At 46.3% G+C, this 15,439-nt stretch overlaps 1 protein-coding gene across 1 annotated transcript in view; it reads right to left on the bottom strand.

Moving 5' to 3' along the window:
* Positions 1–15,439, bottom strand: part of RNF115 (ring finger protein 115) — a 52,832-nt gene that overhangs the window by 15,129 nt on the left and 22,264 nt on the right. The window contains exons 2-6 of the mRNA XM_048828647.2: positions 14,460–14,518; positions 11,648–11,705; positions 4,747–4,958; positions 3,050–3,121; positions 2,677–2,749 (exon numbers count right to left, since the gene is read on the bottom strand). Of these exons, the coding sequence (XP_048684604.1) occupies positions 2,677–2,749; positions 3,050–3,121; positions 4,747–4,958; positions 11,648–11,705; positions 14,460–14,518 (474 nt within the window). The remainder of the gene's footprint in view (positions 1–2,676; positions 2,750–3,049; positions 3,122–4,746; positions 4,959–11,647; positions 11,706–14,459; positions 14,519–15,439) is intronic.

Genomic DNA, 15,439 nt, shown 5'->3' with positions numbered 1-15,439 from the left:
TGTTCACAAGATACCTGAGTGCGGACAACAGCAAGATTAGCTACCACAAAATGTTCTAGTTGCTCATCCTCTCCAAGACAGGGGAGTCATCACCCTCCAGAGGTTTGGCTCCACTCCCAAACCAGCCCCTTCTGTTCCCATATTAACCAAAAAAGAACTTGTGGGGTGGTGATGGGAAAGGAATTGACCCTATTCTCCTCCAGCCAAGATGCACAGACTCTAGCGGGCAGAAGGCAATTGGTAACTCAGAGCTTCAGAAGGCTCTGTAGCTCTCTAGACATAAAAGCTGCATCTGTCTGAACAGGGATCCATGCAGAGAACTGAAATCTTCAATGCAACACCAGGACTGTCTTTTTGTTGTACGTTTGTACAGAACCTAGCACAACCGGTACCTGGGCGCTATGGTCAGACAAATAAATGATAAGAAGTTAGCTTTGCTATCGATAAGGTTTGCAGGATTGTTGCAAGGAACTTGCAACCTTCCTAGCAGAGAGCTGCACAGCTTAGAATTTGCTCTCACGAAAGGCAAGGAGATGAAATAATATACACTTCAACATCAGCTTTCATATGAAGCCCTCAAAGAGCCTCTGCATTAGCAGTAAAGTAATTAAGCCTCAACGCTGCCCCATTCCCACAAGAAGATAGATATCCCTGTTTTATACAGGGGAAAACAAGGCATAAAAAGAAGAGACTCATCCAAAGTCACACCGCCAGTCAGCAGCAGAGCTGGGAACCCAGGTATCCTGACCCGTCCCTCCATCCTTTTTGCTAAGAACCAGCCCATCTTTACAAGCAGAGATGAAGCAAAAATGATCATACCCAATTCCTCCTCCTTTATGCTCGTCCCTATGAGTGTTCTAGATGATCATTAAAAATAGCTTAAAGCATTAGCAGCCTCACTGCTGACATAATCAGGATCCCCTTGTGCTAAGACGTTTGTGGTGATAACACTGAGAGCTGCATCAAATTACAAGATGCAACACTAGCAAAGTGTGTTCTCAGACTAGGTTCTGAGGAGCCTGAGGTGGGGCTGATGGTTGTGGAACTGTGGATCAGCTGCTCTCAAAATCATTAGCCTCAAAAATTATCTGAGGGCTGGAATTAATGCCTTACAGTGAGAGGCTAAGACTGTTTAGCTTATCAAGAAGGGACTTGATGATGGAATTTAAGTACCTTCATGGGTACGACACTAAAGGGCTCTAACAGGGAAAGGTGTAACAAGAACCAAAGCCAGACAAATTCAAATTAGAAATAAGGCCTAAATTTTTAACAGAGAGAGGGATTAACCATTGGAACAAACCACCAAGGGAAGTGGTGGATTCTTGATGTCTTCAAATCACAACTGGATGCCTTTCTGGAAGAGATGCTTTACTCAAACCAGTTACTGGGCTCCATACAGCAGTAACTGGCAGTCAAACTAGATGATCTAATCATAGAACCATAAATATGTAGGGCTGGAAGGAACATCAAGAAGTCATCAAGTCCAACCTCCTCTGATGAGGCAGGACCAAGTAAACCTAGACCATCCCTGACAGGTGTTTGTCCAACCTGTTCTTAAAAACCTCCCACAATGGGGATTATGCAACCTCCCCCTAAATCCCCTTAGTTAGAAAGTTTTTCATAATACCTAACCGAAATCTCCTTTGCTGCAGATTACACCCATTGCTGCTGCTTCTATCTTCAGTGGACACCGAACAATTGGTAACAGTCCTCTTTATAAACAGCCCATAACATATTTGAAGACTTACCAGGTGCCCCCACACTCTTCTTTTCTCAAGACTAAACGCCTTTCCTTATAGATCAGGAGTACTTGTGGCACCTTAGAGACTAACCAATTTATTTGAGCATAAGCTTTCGTGAGCTACAGCTCACTAAGCTGTAGCTCACGAAAGCTTATGCTCAAATAAATTGGTTAGTCTCTAAGGTGCCACAAGTACTCCTTTTCTTTTTGCGAATACAGACTAACACGGCTGTTACTCTGAAATTTATAGATCAGGTTTTCTAAACCTTTATCATTTTTGTCACTCTCCTCCAGACCCTCTCCAATTTGTTCACATCTTTCCTGAAACGTGGCACACAGAATTGGACATGGGTCTCCAGCCGAGGCCTCACCAGTGCCAAATAGAGCAGAACAATTACCTTCTGTGTCTTACATACAATATTTCTGTTAATACACTCCAGAATGATATTAGTCTTTTTTTGCAACTGCATCACCCTACTGACTCATATTCAATGTGTGATCCACTAGAACCCCCAAGTCCTTTTCAGCAGTACAACCACTTAGCCAGTTAGCCCCAATTTTGTAGTTATGCATTTTATTTTTCCTTCCTAAGTGAAGTACTTTGCACTTGTCTTTATTGATTTTCATCTTGTCGAACTCAGGCCAGTTCTCCAATTTGTCAGTGTCATCCTGCAGTGCGATCCTGTCCTCAAAAGTGGTTGCAACTCCTCCCAGAGCGGCGTCATCTGCAAATTTTATAATTTGTCATCTGCTCCACTCGGTTATCCAACGGTCCCTGCTGGCCTTAAAACCTATGAAAAAGGGATTATCTCTAGAAGGAAGTGAGAATGACAGGAGAAGGAAGTGAACGACAGAAAAATCTTACTGGCACAAATCAGGAAGTTTGGGCAGCATAACTAGGTCTCACCCCACATCAGCACACATGCAAATCTTACCTGGGTCACAATAGCATCAAGGCCGCTCTGTCCCCATGCATAGTCACCTGGATTTGAGTGCAGCATTCCACTCCTGCAGACAGGGGCAGACAGTTAAGGGAGCAATTTTGTCAAACTCCATACAGCTCAGAAATTTTCTTGCACTGAAATTCAACCAACCAACCACCAGCAGCGATCTTCGATTTATATAGCACATCCTCCTGTGGGATCTCAGAGATGAAGCCGTTCAGCTGGGTACAGATCCGCCAGCACAAGAGCCATCCCATGGTGGAGTGCCATTTATCCCATAGACACAACAGATTTGCAGCACGGCACGTGTTTATTGCAACGATCTGAACCAAGGTGGTGGTGCTAAATGCTGCTCGCTACTCACCAGGAAAAAGGGTGCTGTGAGCCTGGCATTGCTGAGTTTGCAAAAAAGCCTGCAAAGATCTGCTGTATTATTCTGTTATGAAGAAAGGGTAAAAAAACAACAAAAAACAAAAAAAACACAAAACACAAATTGAGCATACAGGCTAGGACAAAAACAGGCAAGCAACAACATTTTTGTGAGAGAATAACAGCAGCAAACCACTAGCTCCTCCCAAAATCAACTATGGGTCCCTCCCTCAGAAAGCCACACTTTGGTGGAGTGTTTGTTGTACATCTTTCTTCCAAGGGTAAGCCAAGACTGCAATGCAAATTTCTCCGATATGGTGTGAGGGGATGGGAAGGGAAAGCAAAGGGTTGAGATTTCCAGGGCACTGACTGTTTTCCCGACACGGATAGCTCTCATTGCTGTGTCAACGGAGCAAAAAGGGGGAGGGAGTGGAGAGTGAAAAATATTCAATTCAGAGTCAATAGTTTTCACTGATTTTTGGGGGAGAATGTGGACATGCCCTGGATCCAAGGAGACTGAGTGCTGCATATCTCACTATGTCATCCACTGAGTTATGGGAATTGCAGGTGTGGCAAGTGCACGAACACTCGGAGTTAAAAACCTGAATCTATGTAAATGATTTTAGGCACTGCAATGCCTAACTGATTTAGGAACCCAAACCTCATTTTCAAAGGGGATTTAGACACTTAGGAGCAAAAATCCCATCAACTGTCAACAAGATTTGGCTCCTATGTGTAAATCCCTTTTGAAAATGAGATTTAGGCTCCTAAATCAGTTAGGCATTGCAAGACTGAGCCCAGCGATGCGGAAACACCTTTAAACATCTGGGCCCTAGTCTCTAGGGATACTCAACGGACCAGAGCCAATCTTCCTGCACCTGCTGCAGCACCAGATGCAGAATCAAGACCTCTTGTGGACACCCAACTTCCTCACCATGTTATTGCGTTAGCTCTCAGCATCCTCTGGGCCAAGCACTCCCCCATCCGGGGGAAGTTAGGAGCCAAAGAGACTATTCCAATGCCTTCTCTCCTCCATAGCACCAATCCTGCCTGCCCCCCCCATTTCCAAACAAGAGTTCTTGTACCTCCCCCAGCACGCCCTGCGACCCCAGCAGCAGTTCCTTCCCTTAACGCCCCGTGACACCAGGGGCAGCCCCTTCCCTTAACGGTTTCTGGCTTGAAGTTGTTCTCAGGAATGGGAAGCAGGTGCGGACAGGTAGAACGGGTTAGGATGGAAGAAAGAAGGGGGATTCCCCAATGATGAATGGAGTGCCAAATTTGGGACTTGGTCTACGTAAGCACTCTGACCCAATACTCCCGCCCTCCTCCAAATCTAAGGACCCGCCCCATGCCCAAGGAGTTAAGAATTAAGATGACAGCAGGACCAACTCCACAATCTAATGGGAGGGCATCATGCTACCATGCAGGGGTTTGGAGGTCACGACTCGTATCTGTCTTTGTTCCCAGACTGATAGCACTACTGGGACATGCCAGAAGCAGTGGGCACAATGCCTCTCTTTAGCAACCCCAACGCTCGAGTGGCCCAAACAGGCTTTACAAAGGGCCCAGTTATCCGCAGGGGGAAGGGTGGTCAGTCTGCTGCAGGGTAAGACTCTGGGAAGCCTGGCGGCTCAGGCGGGAGGGAGGCCCGAGATAAGCTGCGATAAGTATGCTGAACGTCTCGTCACTTACCCTTCAATAGCAGGAGACCTATCTGGACGTGAGCTGCCCCGGGATCTGTACCTCCGCGTCATGGGCAGCCGCGGGGGCCTGCTTGGTCCCCAGAGATCCGCATGTGCTTGATGGCCCCTTTCATTATCTCGGCTGTCTTGATCCAGCGAGCTGCTGCTCAGAAATGGTCTGAAGTCTGGGAATAACATTGTGTGGTCCAAGTGGTCCCAAAGCTGTTGAGAAGCCAACACACACACACACACACACACACACACAAAGAGGCTGTTAGGGCAGGAAAGGAACATCTGCTTTACATACAGACCAAGAGGGATTGGGTGGGTCAAGGGATCAGTAGCAGTCACGGGACCCCTCTCCTCTTGATCGTTGGCTTGACGCTAACCTAGGTCGATAGAGACTGAAAGCTGTTACCACCTGATGGTGGCTCACGTTCGGTAGCCTATGGAATGAGCAGGGAGAGGAGGAGGTGAGGTTTCTTCTGTTCCAGCTGAGACAGGACCCAGAGGGGAAAATATCAGATGCTCGTAAATGCAGGGCTAAACAGCAGAGGAGCTGTGGTTTTCTAAAGGCCCTTTAAAAATAAACAGTATACCAGTGACAAGTACTAGTCTGACATCCCTGGAGATTGACAGTCTCCATTTATTCCCAGAGCAGCCACTGCACAGGCAGGACTAGTTCCCCCCCCCCACAGCTCCCTGCCCTGTCAGTACCCCCGTAGCGATTAGAGACCCCATACAAGACCAGCTGCCGGACGCGGTACAGACACATAGTAAGTGCCAGGTGTTGTAAGCTCTTTGCAGCAATGCTGTCTACGCAGACAGACAAAGGTTGTCAGGAAAAAAGGCAGAGAGAAGGGAAGTGAATTGTCCAAGATCATATAGCAGGTCTGCAGAGTCCCAGTCCAGCGCTCTACCCACTAGATCATGCTGCCTATCTGATAAGTAATCAGGCACTGACTACACAGAAGGTACCAACCAGCAGAGGTCAGCAGTGGCCAGAAGCCATTGCTACCCAACAGGGGATATTCTGCATGTCAGCAGTCTGAAAATGCCGACCCCATGGACAAATAAAAGGCCTCCAACTGCACAGGCTATCCTGGGCTGCAGGCTACAGATTACCTCTGGATTCATGCCTCTGAAGCTGCAATCGCTGTGACAGAAAAATCCTCAGCGTGCTGCAAAATGGGGCAGCGGGGTTAGGCCAGGCCTGGAGAACCGGACAGAAGGAGACAGCAAGGTGCTATAACTGCGAAGTCGGTTAATTAAGAACTGCCTTTCGGGAAAGCTTTTTAAAACATCAGGCAGAGCAGGGTGTGGGGGGAGGAAACAAAGTCATCCTGAGAAAAGCAATTTAGCAAATTTAGATTGTTTGCCATGGTTCCCAGAAATCGTCTGGCAACCAGCTTAATTTAGCCCAAACTAATCAGGCGCATCACCCCCAATTAGACTAATTTGTTGATTCTTTCCTGGCAGATTTATGTGCCGCTATCAAAACGGACTACATGTTTGTTTTAGTAACTTAGATAGCATTCGTCATCCTTAGCCAGAATGGAGCTAAATGGAGTTCCCAAAGCACTGGGCTAGCGGGTGTCAACATAGCCTTGCAGATAGAGCACTGGACTGGGACTCTGGAGACAGGGGTTTTAATCCTGGCTCTGCCATTGGCTCAGTGCATGACCTTGGGCAAGTCACTTTAACCTCTCTGAGTCTCAGTTTCCTTTCTTAAAGGGCTTTAAGAGCTATGGGGGAAAATAGGTAATAACATTACTGGTACCTCTGACAAAGAGGGGGTGAGGGAAGGAAGGAGCAGCTGAAAAAGATAAATGGAGTAGAAAAAGGCTAGGGGAGAACTAATCCAAGCAGAAAAGCCTTGCATCTAACCTTCAAATCAGCCGCAGAGTGACCGTGGGGGATGCACATAGGGAGATAACACCAGGCCATGAAAGTCTCATGTTCAGCCAGTTCCAGATGGAACCTTGGTGGCTCAAAGAGACGGAATGAACACGACCGCCTGGGACAGACTCAGAGAGATGGTCGCTCGTGTGTTCTTCCCAATCAGCTGGCAAAGGTCCAGGGAGAAAACAGCTGTTCTTTTTCCTTCCTGACCTTGCAGCAGAATATTTGGTAGCTGTTCTGCCAATAGTAGGGGAGAACTGCAATGCTTCCGCTCCCTTCACTGCCCTAGGTTTACTGACTGAATGCTAAACTAAACTAAAGCATTTTGCTTTAACACCAATGAAAAAAGTCTGGATGGGATGGGACGGGAGTGTGTGTGTGTGTGTGTGTGTGTTTCTGGTGGGTAGAGCAGAGGACAAAGAGATAAGCCTCCATCGCACCCTCTGCTCATTGTGTGTTCTTGGGAAAGCCACACCGCCCTCCCGTGCCTCTATTCCTCCATCTGTAAAATGGGGATTAAACCTCCCTCGCGGAGGGCGGTGAGAATCAGCAGGTGACTAATTAGCATTAGATCTGAAATCCTCCAACGAAAGGTTCCATAGAAACAGAAGAGCACGTTTTGCTCTTAGCTAGGATAATGAAGCAGCCACATTCTTGGAAACGGGCTGCTGAATTCAGACCGCGGACAACAGCTGTGGTGATAATGGCCAATAAGCAATAGTCTAGGTCAGACATGCGACGTATTTTGTAGGACCCACTGATACTTTCTGGGACAGTAGCCTGTTCATTCTGGGACAGTAGCCTGTTTATGGCCAGCTTTCTGGGACAGTAGCCTGTTCATTCTGCAACAGGTTAGCTGGCTCATTAAGCGAAACTGGGCTTAGCTCTCCTGATCTGGTCCAGGAGCTCCCTTTTGGGCCCACTGAGAGGGTGGGGCAGCACCTGGAAGGCTACAAAAGGTCACTGAGAAGTCAGAATAGGGGAATCAGGCAGGGGAGGAGAGCTGCTGGAGAGATGGTGGTTCCTGGGAGAAAGCTGAGACAAGAGAGCAGCACACAGGGTTTGCTGGCTGCTGTCCCCAAGCCAGAGGAAGCAGCTGAGGGAGATGCCTGCTGGCTCTACACCAGAGCCAAGGCGCAGAGAGGGCGAAAGGCAGGGGGAGCGGCTTATCTGCTGACATCTCCTTGCTGGAGAGCTAGACCCTGAGGAAGGGAGAGTGGGCTGGGGGAGCAAGGGATGCTCCTAACGAAGAGGCTGGGGGAGTTCCTGCTGGGAAGAGCAGGGTTGCACCCCAAAAGGATGGGCAGGGTTTCTGTCCAGGGAGAGGGAAAGAAGGACAGATAAATAACCTAGCTGTGATGGAAGATGCTGGGGTATGATAAGAACAAGGATTATATGCACTGGGGTGATACAGACTATAATTTTGGGACATTTGTTACAGACTATTTGCACAAGCATTTTGTAATAAACACCATCCCTGTTGGGGGCCAGTTTAAGTAAGAGCCTGAAGTGGACTCCTTTGAGTTACCCAAGAAGGAAACTGAGGCAAGAAGCCACTTGCAGGGGTGCCCAGGAGGGGACCCACTCATTTATACCACCACCAGCGCATGCTCCATTCATTCATGCACCTGCTGCTTTTGCTGTCAAAACCCACCTGTTCCTTTACTAAATTGAACAGCTGTCAGTTCCGTGACAACCCCCCTAAAGTAAGCGGAGACGCTCAGCTCAGGTGTGCAATTTGCCTAGGACATGAGCTTTCGGGGTAGTTGATGAAATTATGCAGCGCAATTGGCTAGATTTTCTTGCCTTTTCCACCCACTTGCAGGAAAGAAGTGGGGTGTATAGAGAGTCACGAAACAAGGGAATCTCCCCGTTCTTCTCTCCTGGACCTCTGAAGGCATCGTTCAGAACTGAAAGTGCTAACTTGCAATCTTAGGTTGCAAAACCAGTTTTGTTTTATTGCATTTTGAGAAAGCCTCTTTGTGATTAAACAAGGCGGTGGTTCAAAATAGCTCAGTTAGTAGCAACTGATGCTATGTTACTATAAGGGTACAGAAGGTTTTATAAGATTTTTATGAAAGATTTCAGAATGTGTAAGCAAGCAAGCAATGTCAGACAACAGAGCTACCGGTGTGAAGCAGGAGCAGTTGGCATTTACACTGGATATATCAGTGTCAGGTGATCTAGACACATGACATTAGAAACAGCTGCATCACAAGAATCAGATATGTTCTATAGTATCGTAAAACGGAAATAGAATAATCTCAACATATTTACTATCCACATTTTACTGACACCTCATGAGCCTGGGGTATGTGAGCTGCAGCTTTATTTTGTGTATCTAAGTAGCTCAGTTTACAAGATCTTTATGACTATTAGTTCAACACAGCATCAGAGGACAGAAGGGAAGGAGAAGAAGAAAAAAAATAAAATCGAGATTATGATCTGCTTTGTGATTCACCAAACACACGCCCCTGAATCAGAACTGAGCTGGAACTTTTGTTGAACACAATGCAGCTACGCTCGCCTGCAACGCCGCCAAGAGCAAAAGCTCATTATTAATACTTATTTTAATATGTACATAGCGTCTTTCATCATGAACATCCCAAAGCTCTTTGCGAACTGTCACACAAAATACAAGCAAAGGTCACTTCATTTCGGGAGTAGACCACGGCAGTTGAATAGCACACAGCAACAGTTTAATTGAGATGAATACTATACCTAGCTGAAACTGCAGAGGGGAATTAAGGCCATGTGCACACGAGCAAGCTTACAGTGACACAGCTCTACCGATGCAGCCGTGCCGCTGTAAGATCACTCGTGTAGGTGCTCTATGCCAGCGGGCAAGAGCTCTCCCGCCGACATAATTAAACCACCTCCAACGAGTGGTGGTAGCTGTGTCGACAGGAGCAGGTCTCCCGCTGACATAGCGCTGTTCACACTGGTGCCTCTGTTGGCGTAACTTACGTCACTCAGAGGGGTGTTTTTTCACACCCTTGAGCGACATATGTTATATTGACAAACGTGGTCATGTAGACATAGCCTCAGATATGCAGATTGTAATTGATTGTAAAATGATTAAGGGCATGGAACAGTTTCCATATGAGGAGAAATTAAAAAAAGTCTGGACCGTTCATCTTAGAAAAGAGACGACTGGGGGGACATGGAGGCCTATAAAATCATGACGGGTGTGGAGAAAAACCAACAAGGAAGTGTTCTTTACCCCTTCACATAACACAAGCACCTGGCGTCATCCCATAAATTAATGGGCAGCAGATTTAAAACAAACAAAAGGAAGAAGTACTTCACAAAATGTACAGTCAGTCAATCTGTGGAACTCATTGCCAAGGGATGCTGTGAAGGCTAAAACCATAACAGGGTTCAAAAAATAATTAGATAAGTTGATGGAGAATAGATCCATCAATGGCTATTAGCCAAGATGGCCAGGGATGCAACCCCATGCTTTGGGTGTCCTTAAACATCCGACTGCCAGATGCTGGGACCGGACGACAGGAGACGGATCACTTGCTTACTGCCCTGTTCTGTTTATTCCCTCCAAAGCACCTGACACTGGCCACTGTCGGAAGACAGGATACTGGACTAGATGGATCATTGGTCTGACTCAGTACAGCCCTTCTTATTTTTTTAATCTTCTTATGTCTCCAAATACTCTCGCCAGCAAGAGACGACTGGACAAGGCCACTTTTGGGTCCCACTTTTGGGTCCCAATGCTGTTCTTTGCTACATGTAGGGGAAAGAAGGGAATTGCTGTAGATGCATCCTAGATCAGGGGTGGGCAAAGTTTTTGGCCTGAGGGCCACATCAGGGTTCTGAAACTTTATGGAGGGCTGGGTAGGAAAGGTTCTGCCTTCCCAAACAGCCTGGTCCCCACCCCCCTACCACTTCCCACCTCCTGACTGCCCCCATCAGAACTCCTGACCCATCCAACCTCCCCTGCTCCTTGTCCTCTGGCCCCTGACAGGCCCACCTGGGACTCCCATGCCTATCCAACCCTCCCTGTTCTTCCCCCCCCAAACTCTTCCCCACAACCTCTGCCCCATCCAACAGCCCCCTGGGATCCCCTGCCCCTTATCCAACCCCCCCGCTCCCCACCTCCTTACCTTGCCACTCAGAGCACCAGGACTGGCAGCCACACCGCCTGGCCAGAGCCAGCTACACTGCCACGCAGTCTAGAGCACCAGGACAGGCCGGTGGCTCTCGTAGCCATGCTGCCCGGCAAGAGCTCGCAGCCCCATCACCTGGCGGCATGGCGAGCTGAAGCTGCAGGGGAGCGGCTGGGGGCTAGCCTCCCCAGCCAGGAGCTCCAGGGCTGGGCAGGAGGGTCCCATGGGCTGGATGTGGCCCATGGGCCGAAGTTTGCCCACCTCTGCCCTGGATCATGCCTCCTTCACTCCCGCTGCATCTGCTGCTCCTTGCACAATTATTTGCTTTGAGCTTTTGTCCTGCCATGCTCTGTGCTTGGAACTGCTCTGTTCGCATGCGCCAAGCCATCAACTTCAAAGCCCTCCTCAAAACCCACCATGTTCATGAAGTCTCCTATAGAGATCTCCTTAAAGATTACAGGTGAAATCCTGGCCCAGCTGTAGTCAATGGCAAAACTCCCATGTACTGAAATGGGACCAAGATTTCACCCAAGCTCACGCTCTACCTTCTTGTTGTATTTGTCTGAGATGAGAGTCTCTTTGGGCAGGGATTCCATCTGTTCTGTAAAGGAGTGTGCCTCTACCCAACAAACCAAAAAAAAGCTCTCATCTAGACAACACATTCAGGGTTTGAGACTGCTATCTGCTGGAAAGCAAATAAGTCAGTCACACATCAATCTCCTCTTATGAGTGTGTTCCTAGACATGCTTTCAAGAATGTCATTCCCTGAATAGCAATTTTTTTGAATGAAAATTTACACAATCCAAAATGGATTTTCTGCTCAGCTAAAGGTTTAAAAAAAAACCCACCCTTTTTTAAAAAAGCCTGCATTAAAAGCAAACTCACCTCTGCAAACTGTGTGGATGGACTGTCGTCTATTCCACTGCCACTACCATCTAGAAAACTGAGGAGAAAACAGACTAGTCAGCGCAGGTTGTTGCTTTCAAAAATAAGCTCCCCCTTCTGGGGGTTAAATATAGACTGAAGCCAGTGTGAGCCAGACTCTCAATAAGGAACAAGACAAGGCTCCCATGTAGGCAAAAAAGGATGATCAAATGTGGTATGTGACTTACTTTGTGGAAGGAATTAATCTATACATAAAACACAGTGTCACCCCAGAGGGGAAACACAGGTAAAGCCGATGAGCCTGCTGAAAGAATAAAGTGACTCTACAGCACACCGATTTAGGGTTCCCTTGTATGGAAAAAATATGCAAATTGTTTTACAGAGGCTCCACTTTGGAGGAAGCGTAGCAGCAGCCAGTTCACAAGAGAGTCACTGAACACCAGTATAAACACATTTCCCTCAGGCGCTAGATTAGCATTTGTGCTTCACTGTAGCCGTTCAGAGCAGTTCACTGGTTTATCTTGGATATCTGGCACTTTGTCCCCTCCCATAAAACTCCCCTCACCCCATCTACTAAACTGAAACTGAAAGCTTCCTGTGCCTAGCACTGCAACACAAACCATGTCATTTTGCAGAGTTTGTTCAGGGAAGGGTGCTCACAACACTGAAAGGGCTACTCTGTTCCAAGGCAAACATTCCTAACCACAGAGCCAAGCAAAAAACATTGGGCTTCATGTAATTACATTTTCATGTTCCTTGGTTAACTGCTAGGAATATCTGTGTTCAAAAGGGACAGTGATTCACACCTTTCCAGTGAAACATGTTTCAAGGCTTTCCTGCTTTGGGAGCCCTAAAATATCAGACTTTAACATTGTTACCACTCCCACTCCAAATAGCACAACTTTCTCAGCAGTGGCTCAGGCCTGAATATGTAAGTGCCAGACTAGCATATTTTTCAGTCCCTAGTTGTCTGTAGGCAGCGTGTTCCACTGGATAAAGAACTGGACTGTGAATCAATAGAGCTGGCTTCTATTTCTGGCTTTGCTACCAAATCACTGTGACCTCTTGGGCACAGTCTCTCAATTTCCTCTTTCATAAGACGCTGAGATCAATGGATGAAAACTGCTAATTGTATTTAAATCCTAACAACTAGCACATTAGAAGGAGCAGAGCGTCAGGACACATAGCCTGCTTTATGCAATCAGAGGAAAGGTGGAGTCTTGTTCAAACATGATTACTCAGCCACGTAAAATCAACTAACACACAATATAAAGTTCTGCACATCTCCAAAGAGCTCACCAATACAAAACATCTTTGAAATAGGCACCACATAATGAGTTAAGCCATCATTACTATTAAGTGGAATATTAAATCAAGCCATATTATATAGTACTAGACCAAGATTTTGCTCCACCTAAAACCTGGTCAGGATTTGTGCTGCAAATCAACGTTCCATCTCACCTACATTTTTGCCAGAAGAGTGCTAAATTAGTACATAGCGATGCTAGCCCCCGACCACCAAATTAGTTTCCATTAATAAAACAGCAGCAGCTCTATAGTGCTCAAATATTAATCATTCCCAACAATCCCATTACATACTATCCCCGTTTAAAAGTTTGAGAACTTGAAGCAGAGGCACGAGGAGACTTTCTTGAGGCCACAAAGGGAGTCTGTGTCACAGCAACGCACTCGAGTTCTAATCCTGATCCATACTTAAACAGTTACTCTTAATTATAGCAGCCCATAAGAAGGAAGTATTAGTGCAGGAAAATTTATAGCATTAATATGGCTTCTGCTGAGCTTTGCTACTAGAGAGGAGGGATGGTCTAGCGGTTAGGGAGCTAGCTGGAAGACCAGGGTTCAACCTCCTCTTCCGGCACAGACTCCCTGTTTGTGGCCTGAGCAAGTCACTTAGGTCTAATCCCTAGCCCTAACCCACAGCGTAGACACTACTAGGTAGATGGAAGAATTTTTCCATTGAACCTACAGTCCATCTCTCCGAGAGGTGGTATAACTACACTGATGGAAAAACCCCTTCCATTGAACCAGGAAGCGTCTACACAACAGTGACACAGGAGTACAGCTGCAGCACTGTAGCTGTGATGTGCTAGTGTAGACATGCCCTTAGTGTCTGTGTCTCAGTTCCCTGTCTGTAATGTGGAAATAACAGCACTGCCCCACTTCACAGGGGGTTGGGAGGATATATAACTTTAAAGAATAAGAGGTGCTCAGACACTACAGTAATTAAAGTACCTTAAATGGAGAGAAAAGGTACTCTTAACCTTCATACCTGCAACCACAAAGGTTTCAATCTCTTCTCAGTGAACTTGCCTAACTAGCATTAACAATTATATCCCCAAATCCATAAGAACACTCATCTACCACAGTGGTTCTCAACCTGTGGACTCCTGGGGGTCTGCAGACCATGTCTAAGATTTCCAAAAGGGTCCGCACCTCCATTCAAATTTTTGTGTAGGCGTCCGCAAATGAAAAAAGGTTGAGAACCACGGATCTACTGGACACAAGTACAGACTAACCTCACAACTTCCACTACTTTATTAAGGGTCTTCCTTGAAGTTCTCCTTGTCAATATCATTCCAGTGTCACAATAACGTTTGTTTTACTCTGTGTTAATAAGTGTTCTATAATTGTCACTGCTATCAGTTGACATAAATAGGTCCTGTTTTAATTTTGCATCCATTTTCCCTTATTTTATGTACAGCCTTTAAATGCCTTGCAATACACCACTTACAAACTGATTACAAATATATATTAGCAATTGACCTCACACATTCATGAGTATGTACAATACCTGGAATCATCTGTCACTTCTTCAATAAAGCCAGATTCACATCTGGGGCAAATGTACTCCTACGAAGAGAGAAAAGGGAAATCTTTAGCCACATTATGCTCAGTTTGCAGATGCAGGCAGGAAATACAGTGCCCAAGGTGAAGCTCAGAGAGACAGAGTGTGTGATTCTGAATTTTTGTTTCCCCCGCAATAAAAATATAGACTTTGCACCTTCGTGCCATCTTTTATCAGAAGATCTCAAAGCACTTTAAAAAGGGTGGGTATTATTCCCCGTTTTATAACTGAGGGTCCGAGAGGTGCCTTCCCCAAGGTCACACAAGATCAGTAGCAAATTGGAAAAATAAAACCCTCTGTTTCCTGACTCCCAACCCCTTGCTCTAACCAGTAGACCATGCTACCTCCTTTCAGTTTAGGCTTGACATTCTTGAAGTCCTTTATATTTGTGAAAGCAGCTCCCAGCTGAGATCAGGGGGAAAAAACCCAACAGTTAAAGAGATTCTACATCCATATCACTTCACACTGTATACTATTAGAACAGGAAGAATTGGAAGGAGCTAGACTGATTGTCCTTATTTGTTTAGGACCTTTGGTTGTGTCACTTATGTGATCCATTTTATTCATCCATCAAGTGAATAGACTATCTAAGTCACAAAGGTGCTATGATTTGGTGTAAAATGCTTAGTCTCAGATTAATCGACATTAGGGAAGGGCAAAGTAGATTATAATAAACTATCAGTTGGAGATGTTCACTGGGGTAGTTTAACTGGAAAGCAGAATTTCTGCTTCTTACAGAGCAATTCCACAGCTCAGCATTGGTATCTCAGTGGTGTCTGGATGTTCTGCCACAACCCGCCTGAACATGGTCTTTATCTATCAGCAGCAAACCAGCCTGGATAACTCCATTTAAGAAGAGTGCCCTTTAGAAGCCTACCGAGAAGCGCTGGGAACTTTGATAACAGGCCTCGGGTGAAGATGACTTC

The sequence above is a fragment of the Caretta caretta genome, chromosome 24 (genome assembly GCF_965140235.1).
Source record: "Caretta caretta isolate rCarCar2 chromosome 24, rCarCar1.hap1, whole genome shotgun sequence".
Lineage (NCBI taxonomy): Eukaryota > Metazoa > Chordata > Testudines > Cheloniidae > Caretta > Caretta caretta.
The sequence above is the reverse complement of the archived record's forward strand: the minus strand, read 5'-3'. Positions and strand labels throughout refer to the sequence as shown.